General features: G+C 41.1%; 1 protein-coding gene across 1 annotated transcript in view; it reads right to left on the bottom strand.

The window, feature by feature from the left end:
• The window catches only part of PREP (prolyl endopeptidase), a 142,966-nt gene that overhangs the window by 41,637 nt on the left and 85,813 nt on the right, over positions 1–15,516 (bottom strand). The window contains exons 9-10 of the mRNA XM_049898204.1: positions 13,917–14,114; positions 8,551–8,654 (exon numbers count right to left, since the gene is read on the bottom strand). Coding sequence (XP_049754161.1) covers positions 8,551–8,654; positions 13,917–14,114 — 302 coding nt within the window. The remainder of the gene's footprint in view (positions 1–8,550; positions 8,655–13,916; positions 14,115–15,516) is intronic.

Genomic DNA, 15,516 nt, shown 5'->3' on the forward strand with positions numbered 1-15,516 from the left:
CAAGAATATGGCCCCCGGACACCCTTTTAGCTCAGTAATGAAGTCACTCCTGAGGTTCACCCTTCAGCCAAAGATCAGACAGGCTGATAAAGCAAAACAAGACTAAGTGGGCACGCCAGCCCAAGGGCAAGGACTGGAAGGCAGGAGGGGACAAGAAAGCTGGTAATGCGGAACCAGGGTTGAGAAGGGGAGAGTGTTGACATGTCATGGGGTTGGCAACCAATGTCACAAAACAATATGTGTATTAATTGTTTAATGAGAAGGTAGTTTGCTCTGTAAACCTTCACCTAAAGTACAATTTAAAAAAATGCTATCATTAGGACCATGGATGTGCTCCCGCATTGCTGGGGTCTGGACCCAGGGATCTGAAGGAGGGACATGTGAGACAAGATGCCCTTGGAAGAAAAAAAGGGAATGTTCATCTGCAACAGGCAGTGAGCCCAAGCCTGTTGCCACCAAGTTGATTCAGACTCATAGTGACTATATAGGGCAGAGTAGAACGGCCTCACAGGGTTTCCAAGGCTGTAATCCTATAGGGTCGCTATGAGTTCAGAATCGACTCGACAGCAGCGGGGTTTTTTTTTTTTTTTTTAATCTTTAGAGAAGCACAATGCCACATCTTTCTTCTATGGAGCGGCTGGTGGATTCAACCACCAACCTTTGGATTAGCAGCCAAGTGCTTTAACCCCTGTGCCACCAGGGCTCCTCCTGGCAGTGGGATCCTGCCCCAAATCCATGTGGAGGTAACAGCCTTGAGGCGATGTTGTGATGACTGCCTGGCTCCAAACATCTCCCTAGCCAGCCTGCCTAGGATGCCTGGGATTCCACCATTAATCCTTCCAGTGAAGTCTCTGAAAGCCTCTATTAACATGTAAATGTTTCTCTTGGAAAGAATAATAAAGTTTAATTCAAGTGAAAAAAAAAAAGAAGATAGAAAACATCTATCCCACAAAGCCCTGCCCAACCCCCCCCTCTCCTATGAGGACTTCCATCACCAGGCTGCTCTCTGAACATGGAAACACTGACCCAGGCCCACCGTGATACAGTTTCTCAGGGTGTTTGTGATGTTTTCAGGTCTATATGTCTCAACCTTCCAATATTACAGAAAGTTTTCCAAGGACAGTAACTGTATCTGGAATTTCTTTGTGTCCAAAAAGTACCTGTCATTGCACGTAGTGGTCTTGCCATAAATACTTGCTGATGGACTAAACTGAACTACCACTGCCCTATTACTTCACTTTGTTTAAAACAGCATTGATGATAAACGCAGATAGGATTTTTCAGGAAAATCGCTTATCGCCAAGTCTGTTTTACAGATGTAATTTCTAATGACTGGTATTTTGCCTTTTTTTTTCAAACACATGGTCATAGAGATTCCAATCAATATTAAGGGGTTGTGCCTTTCACAATAAAATGCAGGAAAATGAAAAGATGAATCCATTGCAGATTTGACAAATTTAGCTAAAACTGAACTCTTATATGCACTCTATGCTGGAAGAAAAATTAACGGTATTTTTAGGATTTGATTTTCAAAATTATTTTTCCAACATAAATCAATATCCTACCCAGAGCTACAGGTAGGAATGGATAAAGACTACAAATAGCAGCTTTGCTCTACGACTGTCAGAACAAATTATGATACCATATTTTTCACCTCCCCATTCAAGATGCTCAGGGCCTTGAGCAAATGGAAAGTTGCCCAAAGAGCAGACCTCTGTAGCTTGTTTACCTGTATGTCTGTTTCTTCACCCTTTCTATTCCTCTCTCCTTGGCTTGGTCTTGGCTTGCTACAACCCCAGGTAGAAAGCAGCAGCAAAAGATGTGCATGGTGATGACCATTCTTAGTCAGTGGTGACCAACAATGCCAGGTAACCTAAGCTGCAGTATTTGCTTCAAAATGATAACAAATCTCAGACGATGACACAGAGGAGATGAAGGAGTGACAAATGGTCCAGGGGTTATTCTTTTTACATCACATACAGATTAAATATAAACACCAGGGTCGAGTGGAATTAAAAGTGACATTACCTGAAAGTAACTGAAAACAAAAACAGTATCTTTTTTCAAGACGCTGTAGTTTCTGTTACACACTGTGAGAACGCTTTCCATTCATGCACAAATCCCCTCTCTAGGACCTATTTTTTATAGCACTAGGTTATTGTTGGCAACACTGCTGAAAGCCTAATCAAAATGTGAGAACATCTGTCACACTCACATTCATGTCAAAGCTCTGCTGCACACACTTGAATCTCAACCTGTGCCAAACAGATTTTAGGTGATAAAAAGTCTATGGCATTGTGACATCGTGGTGCAATCAAAGGCACCTATATACAATGCACACATCCTATTTTAATAACTCAGTAACAACAGGTACAATGCACACTATCAGTAGACATAAGACTTTCTGTTGGCAATATACACAGGGCTCTATGCTGCCTACAGGCTTATCTTTATTTTCCAAGGCATGGCAACGAGAAGCAGTGCATTGAAATCTGCAAGCCAATGTGGTGTGTCTGGTTACTGTCTCTTTAAATATTTTCCAAGAATCTTTTTATTTCCCCCTATTGCAGCAGTACAAATGAAGAACCAAAAGAAACCAAACCCAGTGCCATCGAGTTGATTCTGATTCATAGCGACCCTACAGGACAGAGTAGAACTACTCCACAGAGTTTCCAAGGAGCACCTGGAAGATTCGAACTGCCCACCCTTTGGTTAGCAGCCGTAGCACTTAACCACTACGCCACCAGGGTTTCCGTACAGATGAAGACTTGTAAGTATTTAAGTAACTCAAAGTCAGGCAAGTTTTCTTTAGGAGAATGACAGCCAGGCACAGAGGAATTAAGTGAGCACTTTCCTATGACACGGGCAACTGGCAGCGCCCACCTGTATTTCCTTCACAGATTAGTCTGGAAATTTCAGGTGGCTGTGAACACAGCTGATAGGTTTTCATTCTGCACAAGTACTTATTCAGCCGTAAAATTTTACCTTTTCATTCGTAACTGAGAACAATACATATTAGGTGGGAACTAGTTTCTTTTTGTATCATCTGTAAGGAATATTAATGACGTGGCTGCACCATGGGAGAAACAACCCAAAACACCCTCCCCAAGAAGGAAGACTGACTTCCCTGAAAGAAGCTGCAGCCCTGGCAGCTGTTATTACTACAGGTGCCCCTCCCTGTCCAGCCCAAAGGTAACTGTGCATTTTGGCACTGGGTGTGGGAAAGAGGCAAAGAGAGGAGAGCAGCGTCTTTTTATATAGAGTTGAGTAGGGCTGCTGAGTAGAGATGAGGAGGGGAAGGAAGGGTAGCCTCTGAAGCCAGTCTGCTGGATTCTGTGGTGGCCAAGGCTGCCCTCTTGAGAGCAGGAGAGGGGACACTCTCTGGGTACTGCTGGGTGTCCTTGGCATAATGGAGGGGAGAGGCAATGGCACGCACCCCCTCCCAACCAGGGAGGCCCAGTCAAGGACTAGAATTAGGCTCTGAGAATGCCAAATGTAACAGATGACAGGGACAAATTTTCTACACATGGGGGAAAAAAAAAAAAAAAACAGCAAAGAACGGTGGGCTAAAATGAAGAGATGTAAAAGTCTCACATAGGGTGAGGGTAAACTGATGAACCATGGCAGCAGCTGACAGGGGCTGCAGGCCCCTATGGGATATATCTCCAGGAAATGGCTCAATTTGAGAATGAAACAAGAAACAAGCTCTGATAGACAAGGAAAGCTAAGTCTGTTATATTTATTTCTAATAATATAGAATAAAAAAATAGATACCTGAAATAGTCTAGGTGCCAGACATTTCACATACATCATCTCATATACTCCTACAGGAATCCTGCATAATAAATGCAATCTCCATTTACAGCTAAACAACAACACCAACAACAAATTGTGGCAGAAAGGTTTAATGACGTGCCCAGCATCACTCAGTGTGTATGTGGCAGATGTCAAGCCTATCTGATAAGGCTCTTTGACAATGGCCTTGTGCATCTCCTGAGGATGTTCTAATTTTAAATACTATTTAGATATATGCCTAGAATCAGCAAACTTTCTTTAAGGGCCAAATATTTAACAGTTCGGGTTTTGTGAGCCACGTAGTCTCTGTTGCAACTACCGTGCCAAGGCATGACTAGTAGCCGTGGACAATACGTAAGCAGACGGGCAAGTCTGTCTTCTAGTAAAGCAGAAGGCCAGTTTGCTGACAGAAAAAAGGCTGGCAAATTGCAGCCCTGGGCCAAATTCAGCCCACTGCCTGTTTCTGTAAACAAAGCTTAATTTATTTATGATCTAGATGTAGCCTATGTTCTAGACCATCTCCCAGTAGCTGAAGGGTCATTCGCCAGGCTCTAACCATGCCCTAGTTTCACAGTACCACTCTTAGAAAGATCCAGTGCTCTTTGTTCTAACCTTTCTTCATAAATGAAAATAAAATGTTCATTAAAAGCAAAAGTTCTGGTTCCTATAGGTGGCCTCTCATCGCAAAGAAACAGAGGCATTCTGTACCATCAATCATTCAATCAGTTATGTTGTTTCTGAGAGACTCAGTGCGCTGGGGGAGATTCAAAGCTGGGGAGGATTCTTCTTTTGAAAAAATATTTCAGTCTGCTTTCTTTAGCAAATGAAGAAACAGAAGCCTCCAAAAACTTCTCTCTTGGTTCAGTGCTTCTGTCGTTACATCGCGTCTGCTTAACAAAATCTAATTTGTTATCAAAGTAGTACTCTTCATCAGCTGGTATGACCTTTAAGGTTTGCTGTTCAGATAATATATAAAACCTAAACCAAACCCATTGCCATCAAGTTGATTTCGACTCATAGCGACCCTATGGGGCAGGGTAGAACTGCCCCATAGGGTTTCCAAGGCTGTAAATTTTTTTTTTCTATGCAATTCATTTTTTTTTTAAATTGTGTTTTAGGTGAGAGTTTACAGTGCAAATTAGTTTCTCATTCAAAAATTTATACAAAAATACTTTTGTGACATCAGTTGCAATCCCTGCAATGTGTCAGCACTCTGCCCCTTTCCCTTTCCACCCTAAGTTCTCCATGTCCGTTTGTGTAGTTTTCCTGTGCCTTCCTGCCTTCTTGTATTTGGTCTCAGATACTTGATTGAGCTAAGAAGTCTGTCCCTCACTTGAGTTAACTGTTTTATAAACCAAACCAAAACCAGCATCATCCAGTCTATCCCGACTCATAGCGACCCTATAGGACAGAGTAGAACTGCCCCACAGAGTTTCCAAGGAGCGTCTGGCGGATTTGAACTGCCGACCCTTTGGTTAGCAGGCGTAGCACTTAACCACTACGCCACCAGGGTTTCTGTTTGTTTTATAAACCTGCCTAATCTCTGGCTGAAAGGTGAACTTTGGGAGTGGCTTCAGTTCTGAGTTAGCAGGGTGTCTGGGGTCCATAGTCTTGGGGGTTCCTACAGTCTCTGTTAGACCAGTAAGTCTGGTAATCTTGCAAATTTGTTCCACAGTTTTCTCCTGCTCTGTCTGGGACCCTCTATTGTGATTCCTATCACAGCAGTTGGTAGTGGTAGCCAGGCATCATAGAGTTCTTCAGGGCTCAGGCTGGTGGACGCTGTCGTTCATGTGATTCATTATTCTCTTGGACTAGTATTTTCCTTGTGTTTTTGGTTTTCTTCATTCTCCTTTGCTCCAAATGTGATGGGACCAACAGATGTATCTTAGATGGCCAGTCACAAGATTTTAAGGCCCCAGACGCTACCCACCAAAGTAGGACGTAGAACATTTTATTTATGAACTATGTTATGCCAATTGAACTAGATGTCCCCTGAGACCATGGTCCCCAAACCTCAGCCCCAGTAACTCGGTCCCTCGAGGTGTTTGGATGTGTCTAGGAAACTTCTACGGCTTTGCCTTGGTCAAGTTGTGCTGACTTCCCCTGTATTGTGTGTTGTCTTTCCCTTCATCAAAGATAACACTTGTCTACTGTCTAGTTAGTGATTTCCCCTCCCCAGCCCTCTGCATCAAAGATTGTTTCTTTCTGTGTGTAAACCTTTTCTTGGGTTTTTACAATAGTGGTTTCATACAATATTTTTCCTTTTGTGATTGATTTATTTCACTCAGCGTAGTGCCCTCCAGATTCTTCCATGTTGTGAGACATTTCATAGATTCATCATTATTCTTTATCGTTCTGTAGTATTCCACTGTGTGTATGTACCATGTTTGTTATTCCATTCAGTTGTTGATGGACACTTAGGTTGTTTTCATCTTTTTGCTATTGTGAATAGTGCTGCAATGACCATGGGTGTGCATATGTCTATTTGTGGGATGGCTTTTATTTCTGCAGAGTGTTTTCCTAGGAGTGGGATTGCTGGATCATATGGTGTTTTATTTCTAGCTTTTTAAGGAAGCACCCCATCATTTTCCATTGTGGTTGAACCATTTTACATTTCCAACAGCAGTGCATTAGAGTTCCAATCTCCCTGCAACCTCTCCAACATTTGTTCTTTTTTGTTTTTTTGATTAGTGCCAGTAATGTCAGGTTGAGATGGTATCTCACTGTAGTTTTAATTTGCATTTCTCTAATGGCTAATGATCATAACCATTTCTTTGTGTGTCTGTTAGCTGCCTGAATGTCTTCTTTGGTGAAGTGTCTGTTCATATGCTTTGCCCATTTTTTAAATTAGATTATTTGTCTTTTTGTTGTTAAGGTGTTAAAGTATTCTATAGTGTTTAGAGATTAGACCTTTGTCAGATATGTTGTAGCCAAACATTTTTTTCCTAGTCAGTAGGTTCTCTTTTTACTTTTTTGGTGAAGTCTTTTGATGAGCATAAATGTTTAATTTTTAGAAGATCCCAGTTATCTAGTCTATCTTCTGGTATTTAGGCACTGTTAGTTATGGTCTGTATCCTATTTATGCCTTGTATTAGGGTCCTTAGTATTGTCCCTATTTTTTCTTCAATGATCTTTATCCTTTTAGGTTTTATATTTCACTCTTTGATCCATTTTGAGTTAGTTTTTGTGTACGGTGTGATGTATGGGTCCTGTTTCATTTTTTTACAGATGGCCATCCAGTTTTGCCAGCATCATTTTTTAAAAAGACTGTCTTTTCTCAGAGTTAATGTCTGACTGAGACTAGAGGAACCCCAGAAGACAGGGCCCCCAGGCACTCTATTAACCCCCAGCTAAAATCATTCCCAAAGTGAAATCTTCAGACAAAGATTAGACTGGGCTATAAAACATAAAATAATACTCATGAAGAGTGTGCTTCTTAGTTCAAGCAGATACATGAGATTAAATGGGCAGCTCCAGTCCAGTGGCGGGATGAGAAGGCAGAAAGGGATAGAAGCTGGTTGAATGGACATGCGAAACCAGGGTGGAAAGGGGGAGTGTGCTATCATAGTATAGGGATTGCAACTAGGGTCACATGACAATATGTGTATAAATTTCCATATGAGAAATTAACTTGACCTGTATACTTTCACCTAAAGCACAATTTAAAAAAAAAAGACTGTCTTTTCCTTATTTAATAGACTTTGGCTGTTGGTCAAATATCAGCTGATCACAAGTGGATAGATTTACATCCAGGTTCTTGACTCTGCTCCATTGGTCTACGTGTCTGTTATTGAACCAATATTAGGCTGTTTTGACTACTATGGCTGTACAGTAGGTTCTGAGGTCAGGTAGTGTGAGGCCTCCTATTTTTTTTTTTTTTTTTCCTTCAGTCATGCTTTGCTTATCTGGGGCCTCTTTCCTTTCCACACAAAGTTTGTGATTAGTTTTTCCATCTCATTAAAGAAAGCTGTTGGTATTTGGATCAGGATTGCATTGTATCTATAGATTGCTTTTCACAGGGTTGACATTTTCACAATGTTGAGTCTTCCTATCCATGAGCATGGTATGTTCTTTCATATATGTAGGTCTCTTTTGGTTTCTTGCAATAGTGTTTTGCAGTTTTCTTTTTATAGGTCTTTTATGTTATTCCTGGTAAGATTCATTCCTAAGTATTTTCTCTTTTTAGGGGCTACTATAAATGGTATGTTCAAAATAGAAGATTCTTAACTTGAAAAACTGGCTGCCAGAGACTGAATTTGTGGAGGCATGACAATTAAATAGTTACTTCATTCACTCAAATATTTTATCGAGTGTCCACTGTGTGCCAGGCTGAAATAAACAGATTGAAAAGGCCTCATAGCACATCAGTAAATACTTTATGTAGAGCAAATCTATGTTGTTATGTTTGACACCAAAAGACCTGAGCAAGAACATAACCTACTTTCAAGCAGGCAGACTGACACAGACAAACTGTGTTGCTTTGATAGCTATTGCAGTAAGAGCCCCAAGACAAAGAACTCTGGCTTAATGTGAAAAATAGCAGCCATGGGAGCTGAACCTGCAAGCTCTGGGAGGGCAGGAACCATGCCTGGCTCTCTGCTTCGTCTGGAGTGCCTGGCACAATGCCCAGAACACAGCAGGAGCTCCATGAATATATGCTGTCTGAAACTCCTGACAAGTTGGAGTTTGAAAGCCCTAGTCAGGTTTCCTAACATTATACTAACTCTCACATTAAAGAGATCAGATTCTTGATACCTGGACTGTCTGGTAATCGGAAGCATCAATTCCCTTCACAGTCACCTCTCGGAAAACTCTTGGCTCCAGTTCCTCTTTGGTAAGATCACAGTGATAAATAATACCTAAAAAAAAGTAGAATTATCAGTTTAGTCTGGAAGGTTCACTAGACACAAAAGAGGGCAAGAATCACAGAGCACAAACAGATGCCATGAATAGCAAGAGAGAAGCGTTAATCAGGAACCTTGAAAATCACCATGGCTGTGGAAGGGTCACCGCACGAAGAGTCTGGCATGTGGACTGCTATGTAAGTGATCACTCTTCACTATCAACACTATCACTTTTCTTACAACCATAATCTGTGAATCGACTCAATGGCACTGGGTACTGGGAATCTGTGTATAAATTTTAGAAGATTCTTGTGCATTCTGTGAATATGAGGAGTAAAAAATCTAACTGCAGAACTTACAGGTCTTTCCCAAGCCAGGCTGCTTAGGAGTGCAGGTCATAGTAAATGGTCAACTTCATCTAGGGCCATTTTACCTGAGAGGCAGAAAATTCAGTGACTTGCTCAAGGTCAAAACCTTGGGGGTTTCGTGGCGGCTATCCTGGGGCTCCTGCTACATGACATCTATCCCATCTGTCACATATATGTGGACAGCAATCATCAACCAAAGGCGACCAGGCACCTATTTCAGAGCTGCCTTTTAAATTTTGGTTATCCCAGTAACTGTGCACAATACAGAATGATAGTATGCACCAAGAATTCCAACGTATTTAACCACTAATGCCATTTTCTGAATTTAATGCTACTACCTGCTAACATTTAAAAATTAAATGAAAGAAACAATAAGTAAGACAAATAATGTTTGAAAACAATCATACTGCTGTGGTTTATGAAACAGGATTAGTCACTCACAGAGTGGTTAGTACAGAAACAGCATTCCCTCCCAATAATACTTTAAACGTATGCTGTCAAGTCTATGAAAAGTCTATTTAGAGATCCCAATATTTGCTCTAGAAAACCAGAAACCAAATGTATTCCCGCAGGACACATTCATAAATAGTGACTGATTCTTTTCAACTCCTCTGAGTGTGTACTTCATTAACAGATGAGAAACAATACCCTGCTCTCCACAGGCAAAGAATAATACACTTAGATTCTTTAGAAGCATGACTGCTAATCTCTCTGAGTGTTATTTCCATTCTCAGGCTTGGACAAATTATTTTAAGGTTACTAAAAAAAAAAAAACAAGGAGCCCTGGTGGTGCAATGGTTAAGTGCTTAACTGTTAACCAAAAGGTCGGCGGTTCAAACCCATTAGAGGCTCCATGGGAGAGAAGACCTGGTGATCCACTCCCATAAGGATTATAGCCTAGGAAACCCTATGGGAAAGTTCCACTTTGTCATATAGGGTCACTATGAGTCAGAATCGACTCAATGGCAACAGTAGGATATACAATTAACATTGGCAGTGGGGAGATGTAATGTGACTGAAATATCGGCTTTCTTACTTTAATTTATCCTTGGATATTTGTTAGAAAATAGCTTCATAAAATACTCCCAAAACATACTCTGTGAATATGCATTCTACACTGAATACTGTCCTTGCCTGTAGGAATATCGTGTTGAGGGCAAAGTCTACCTTCAGATATATTTTAATTTATGAAGAGCACCTTGATCAGTATCATCCCTCCACCAAAAAAAAATCTGAATCTTCAAAAAAAATACAGAGTACAGACTAAGCATGTGCCATTTGAACACCTGACTCAGTCTGGAGTCACTGCTACTTGGAGTACAGTGAAGGACACAGAACTTGGGAGTCAGAATTCCCAACTTGGACAGTTACTAGCTCAGTGTCCTTGTACAAGTCACCAAAGTACTAGAATGGAAATTTCCCTAGTGAAAAACAATGAGTAGGAAGCACATTCTAAACACTCGTTCATCTAGAAAGGTTGAAAAGTCATATCTCCTAATTAATACCCTAATAGCAGAATGTGATACACATATAACAGGGATTGGTTACTTTCAGAGATAAGGGCCCAAGGGTCTGACCTCTATTCTGTCTCCTACATCAGAAGCGGTACCTCAGAGGAGGCTCTGTTCAAACTGCAGGTATCAGTGCTTAATATATTTTATCATATATTCTATTTTATAGATTCATCTGAGTCAGACCAGGTTAGCCCACTGCATATTCACACCATAATCTAATGATCCTTTGTGTCCTATCTGAGAAGGCTTGAGTGGGTAAGACCAAGGAAGGTGAGGTTTGAAAAAAACATCCTAGAATCACGAACCAGAGAGGACCGGTTAGGTGATCTCTAGGAAACAGATCTCAAAGTTGAAGGGTGAAAGAGAGAACTGGATTATTGAAGTCCCTTAAGGCCACAGGAGGTTCTAGACTTGAGATATCTCCTGAGGAACACAGTGCTTTAGCAAGGCTATTCTGGCAATAGAATGGAGGCAGGGAGACCAGCCGGGATGTTCCTGCTGTAATCTGAAATAAATATAAGGAGGTGGAAGAAGTGGGAGTTAGGAGGAATGAGCAACTCCAGGACAAACTGCAAAAAGAAAAAAGAAACAGAAGAACCTAAAAAATTACATACGTAAAGAGAAGGCAAAGTAACATTGTAAAAAATGACCCCATGTAAATATTGTTTTATCTGACTATAGCTTGGGTTCTGATGCTATAAAAAAAACCCAGAAAACAAAAAACCAAGTCTCTTAAGAAAACTGCCTTTCCCTAGCAGTCTGGGAAAGGCTTTTTTCACGTCTCATGCCTGCTTCTCAGGGCCGTGCATTTGGGACTGCTGTACCAGATTATTACAATGTGCATGTCTGTCTGGAGCTAACCTTAGCCAACCCTCCAAAGTCCCACCTGTGTAGAATTAATCAGCTCAACCACTAAGTGGTTCCAGCCACCGGGGAAAACCTCATCGTGCTCCAAATTGCCCTGGCTGCCTGTTTTCTCCCAAGTGTGACTTAAGGTGCAAAAGTCCTAAATGGCTTGGGATCAAGATGTGTCATCAGCAGCACACGCCTCCATGGGAAACAAAGTCAGCCGGCATGCACCAGCCAGCTGTACTCACACATCAACAGCAGGAAGTTGGAGCTCAGTTATTTTTGGCCGCGGGGCTTTACTTACAATTTAGTGTCTCTGTTGTTTACTGCCGTACTATTAAGCATTCAACTTCAGAGAACGGTGCAAGACAGCTTCTGAGCTGATGTACATGTGTACGAATGTGTATACACACACACCTCTGACAGTTCTCCATTTTAAGATATCTAGTTTAAATTGATAGCCATTTTTACATGTGTACCCAAAGGCTTGAGTGTGGAAACCCTATTCTCTGGTCTTATATATCTAATTGCCTTAAGGAGAGTGAAAGGGAGAGATGAAAGCAAATGAACGAGAGAAGACAAAGGAGACTTACAAAGCATTACAGTAACAGGTTAGAGCTTGCCCAGAAGCTGCCTTGGAGGTACAGAACTAGGAATACACTTTGCTTTTCCAACTTCACAGCCACAGTCATGAATAATATTTCACTGCTTGGCACAGAACTCATCATTTTACACTAGGACAACAAACTCTTTCTTTCCCCAAGTAATGATGAGCTTGTTCCTGGAATAAATGGTCACATGGGGTCATTGAGAGAGGTTTATAGGCCTTTGGGGACTTGGGCTTTTATCAAAAGCAGGCGAGTCACCTCCCCTCTCTTCTCATTGTCCTTTATCCAACAAAAATCCAGAATTATTTGGCAAATAAAGAGAGTCAAATATTTAAATACATCCTTTTGTAACTAATTCCCTACACTGCAATTTTCAGTTTCATGGGTTATGAAACAGACTTGTGTGCAAGTTTCCTCTCAAATCAAACAGAAGACAACTGTACTCACTGGAATCACCAAATTCATTTACAATTTCTTCGAGGCCTTGAAAAAGTCATTTTCTGAAACAGGTGAGGGGCCATTGTCCCTATTTTAATGATTTAAGCTATGATATTTTCCAGAGTGAAATTTCTGGAACCAGCGTAAAGTTGAGGAAATAAACTGAGGACCCCACAGCAGCGGGTTGAGAACGACTATCTGAAGGAAACTGATTCTTCTTGGTGCCAGTCCACTGACACTGCTGTGCTCCAGGCCCCTGGGGAATGGGCTGAGGTACAGGGCAGCCTGACTCGGGGTTCTCAAAGTTCCGGTTCCTGAGTCCTGGCCCTGGGTGTGGCGTTCACTTGTGGGCACTTTTCTTAATCCCTGTGGAGCCTCTGAAACATACTTGGGAAAGTAAAGCTTGCTAAGTTTTCTAGATATACTATCACATCTACTTACAGAATATCTTTCTTTTGGCTTTAATAATCCTGACAGCGACCTGTCACAGGATAAGATTCTATTTGGGTTGTCTGCTCTGTGGCTCCAAAGAAAAGTGGGTGAGGCATCACTGTCATCTGGCCAAATCCCTGGTGGAGGACAGACCCACTTTAGCACCTGCCTAACTCTTTCATAAGAGTGCTTTATTTTCCAGTGACCAAACTACTGCAACAAAACCAGGTGGGACGAAAAGCGCTATAGAGCTCAACAAATGAACAAGGGAAGTGCAGAAATTTTTTCTGTCAGATGGCTTTTAGGACAAAGTCTGCCTGGTCAACTACAAACTGCCAGCTGAGCCATACTCTGGGGACAAGTCAGAGTATGTATATGCCTCTGACTATGAACAGTGCAGTCGAATGGAGAAGGAGAACAACAAACAACAAAGCAGATTAATCTGACCAACTTAAAAAAAAAAGGAAAAATGAGGACATTCATTTTGGGAAAAATTTAAATACCATGAAACTTAAAAATCACAACTCATAAGCATTTTTCCCTTTTCTACTAGAATCAAGTAATAGACACATTTTTTTCTAAATGACATTAGGCTATGTTTTTAGAATTATATTTTATTTCAGTTTAACAGCAGAAGATATAACAACAGGTTTATTCTCAGTTTGTTCTAGAAACCATATTTTTAAGTGTCATATTGTGGCTAGAGATTTTATTTTATGCTTTTAATTACCAGCATTGTGTCTGTCCTTGCATATATAGCCCAAAAAAGACAAACGCTGAATCTAACATTATACGTGTTTATACTTTTTTTTAATCAACTCAGAACACCAGTTGTTTTGTCCCCAGAAGAACAGATACTCACCACATAAGATTAATGAGAGTGTGGTTCTCAGGCTTTTACGTTTCTTTGTTCTGAGCATCTGTTTTACTGTTTTATTCCCATTAAATATTTTTGGCTGTAATACATCATACGTGATTTTCAATAACCCAGCATTATAGTCCAGTTTTGCCAAAGAAACCCAAACATCTGATTTTTAAAGTAAGTGATGATGATGAAATGACTCTCACCTGGAGATAAAAAGGAAGTAAACTGATAGAAGATTTCAGTGTCCTTCTTCTGACCACTGTATCCCACAATGCTTCCGACCTCGAGTGGAAAGGTCTTGAGGAGGGCACCAGTGGCTAGGTCGTGAAGCTGCAGAATGTTCTTCACGTCGTGGAGGTAGCATAAGACCAAAAAGTTGGACCTGACGCAAGCTACCCATTCTGAAAAGAAGAGATGTAGTGATAAAGCCTAATGAGGTTTTGAAAGTTGGAGAAAAAAACATTTGTTTCATTAAACAGTAATCTTGAGCAACAGCCATACACTGAGCTATGGCAGAAATGATACTTCCAAGGTGATTTATATTGGCTTCAATCATCCATCTAGTTTTCAGCAAATTCCTTTAATAAATTCTTGTTCCTGTCAGGTACAGAGGAAACAAAGTATTTTCTACCTTGGGCCAGTGGCTTTTGATGATCTAGATGACGTGTAATACAAATAACCCTGCCTACTTATCTTGTATCCAGTACTATACTACAGGGGATAAAAGGAAGAAAATATCAAAAAACAAAAACAAATCATAATCTATGTCTGTCAGGGCTGATTACACAAAATGTATTAAGCACTTGGAATGTACCAGATACCCTGCAAGGTGCTAGAGAGACAAGAAAGAGGATAATGTCATCTCTGCCCTTGAGACAAGATCATATGAAAATAAGAGTAGTAAAATATAAACAGAGGTTGGTAATGATTGGTGGGGGATCCAAAGCAAGTGAGAGCCCTTAAGCAAGTGCTGAGTTGTACCTCTTGTGTAGGAGTGGGATATGGGGAAGGGGGTTGTCAGGAACAGGCCAGTTCTCCGGGAGCCGATCTGGTGGGAAGACAGGTGACTCAAGGAATGAAAGCCAGAGATAGAAGTAGGGAGAGAATGAATGAACAAACAGACTGGTAAAGAAGACAAGTAAGAGATCAATTTTCAAGAAGAAGAAAAAAGTTGTTCAGGTGAGGGGCAAATGGTGATGCTGGTGGTGGTCTGATGGGAGATTTGGTAAGCCAAGAAGAGTTTAGTTCTAACTTAGCCATTACTAAGAAGCTAAGAAGGCTGACATAAATAAAGATGATATTAATGAAGCATGTGTGTATCTGACCGCTGAATGCAGAACAATGGAGGGGAGACCAGTAAGAACACTACCACAATAAACCAGGTTGAACATCAAATCAAGCTGGGAATAAAGCCTAGACGGAAAAGAAAAGGCATGAAAGGTATTTCCCAAAAGAACTGGTTGACTGTGGGGAGAGCAAGGCAGAGAAATAAGTCCTCCTCAACTCCCAGGATCTCACCTGCAAAAATGGTACTGTTGGTGACAGAGCTGGAGAGTGTAGGTGAGTGAGGTGAAAGAGAAAGAAGAAAACAGAAGGGCACAATCCATTCCCTTATAGAGAAGACAAGCCTGAGGTAAAGACTGGCCTTGCAGAGAGACACATGTTGTGGCATATGGATGTAAAGACAGGGCTGCAGGTAACAACTCAAACATGCTAGAAAGACAAGCCTTTCTTGAGTTTCGTGGTTGGGAGGAGCTGTATGTATGTGTTGGAGGTTCTTATTTCTATAACACAAGAAATTAG

Source organism: Elephas maximus, chromosome 1 (genome assembly GCF_024166365.1).
Source record: "Elephas maximus indicus isolate mEleMax1 chromosome 1, mEleMax1 primary haplotype, whole genome shotgun sequence".
NCBI classification, from domain to species: Eukaryota; Metazoa; Chordata; class Mammalia; order Proboscidea; family Elephantidae; genus Elephas; species Elephas maximus.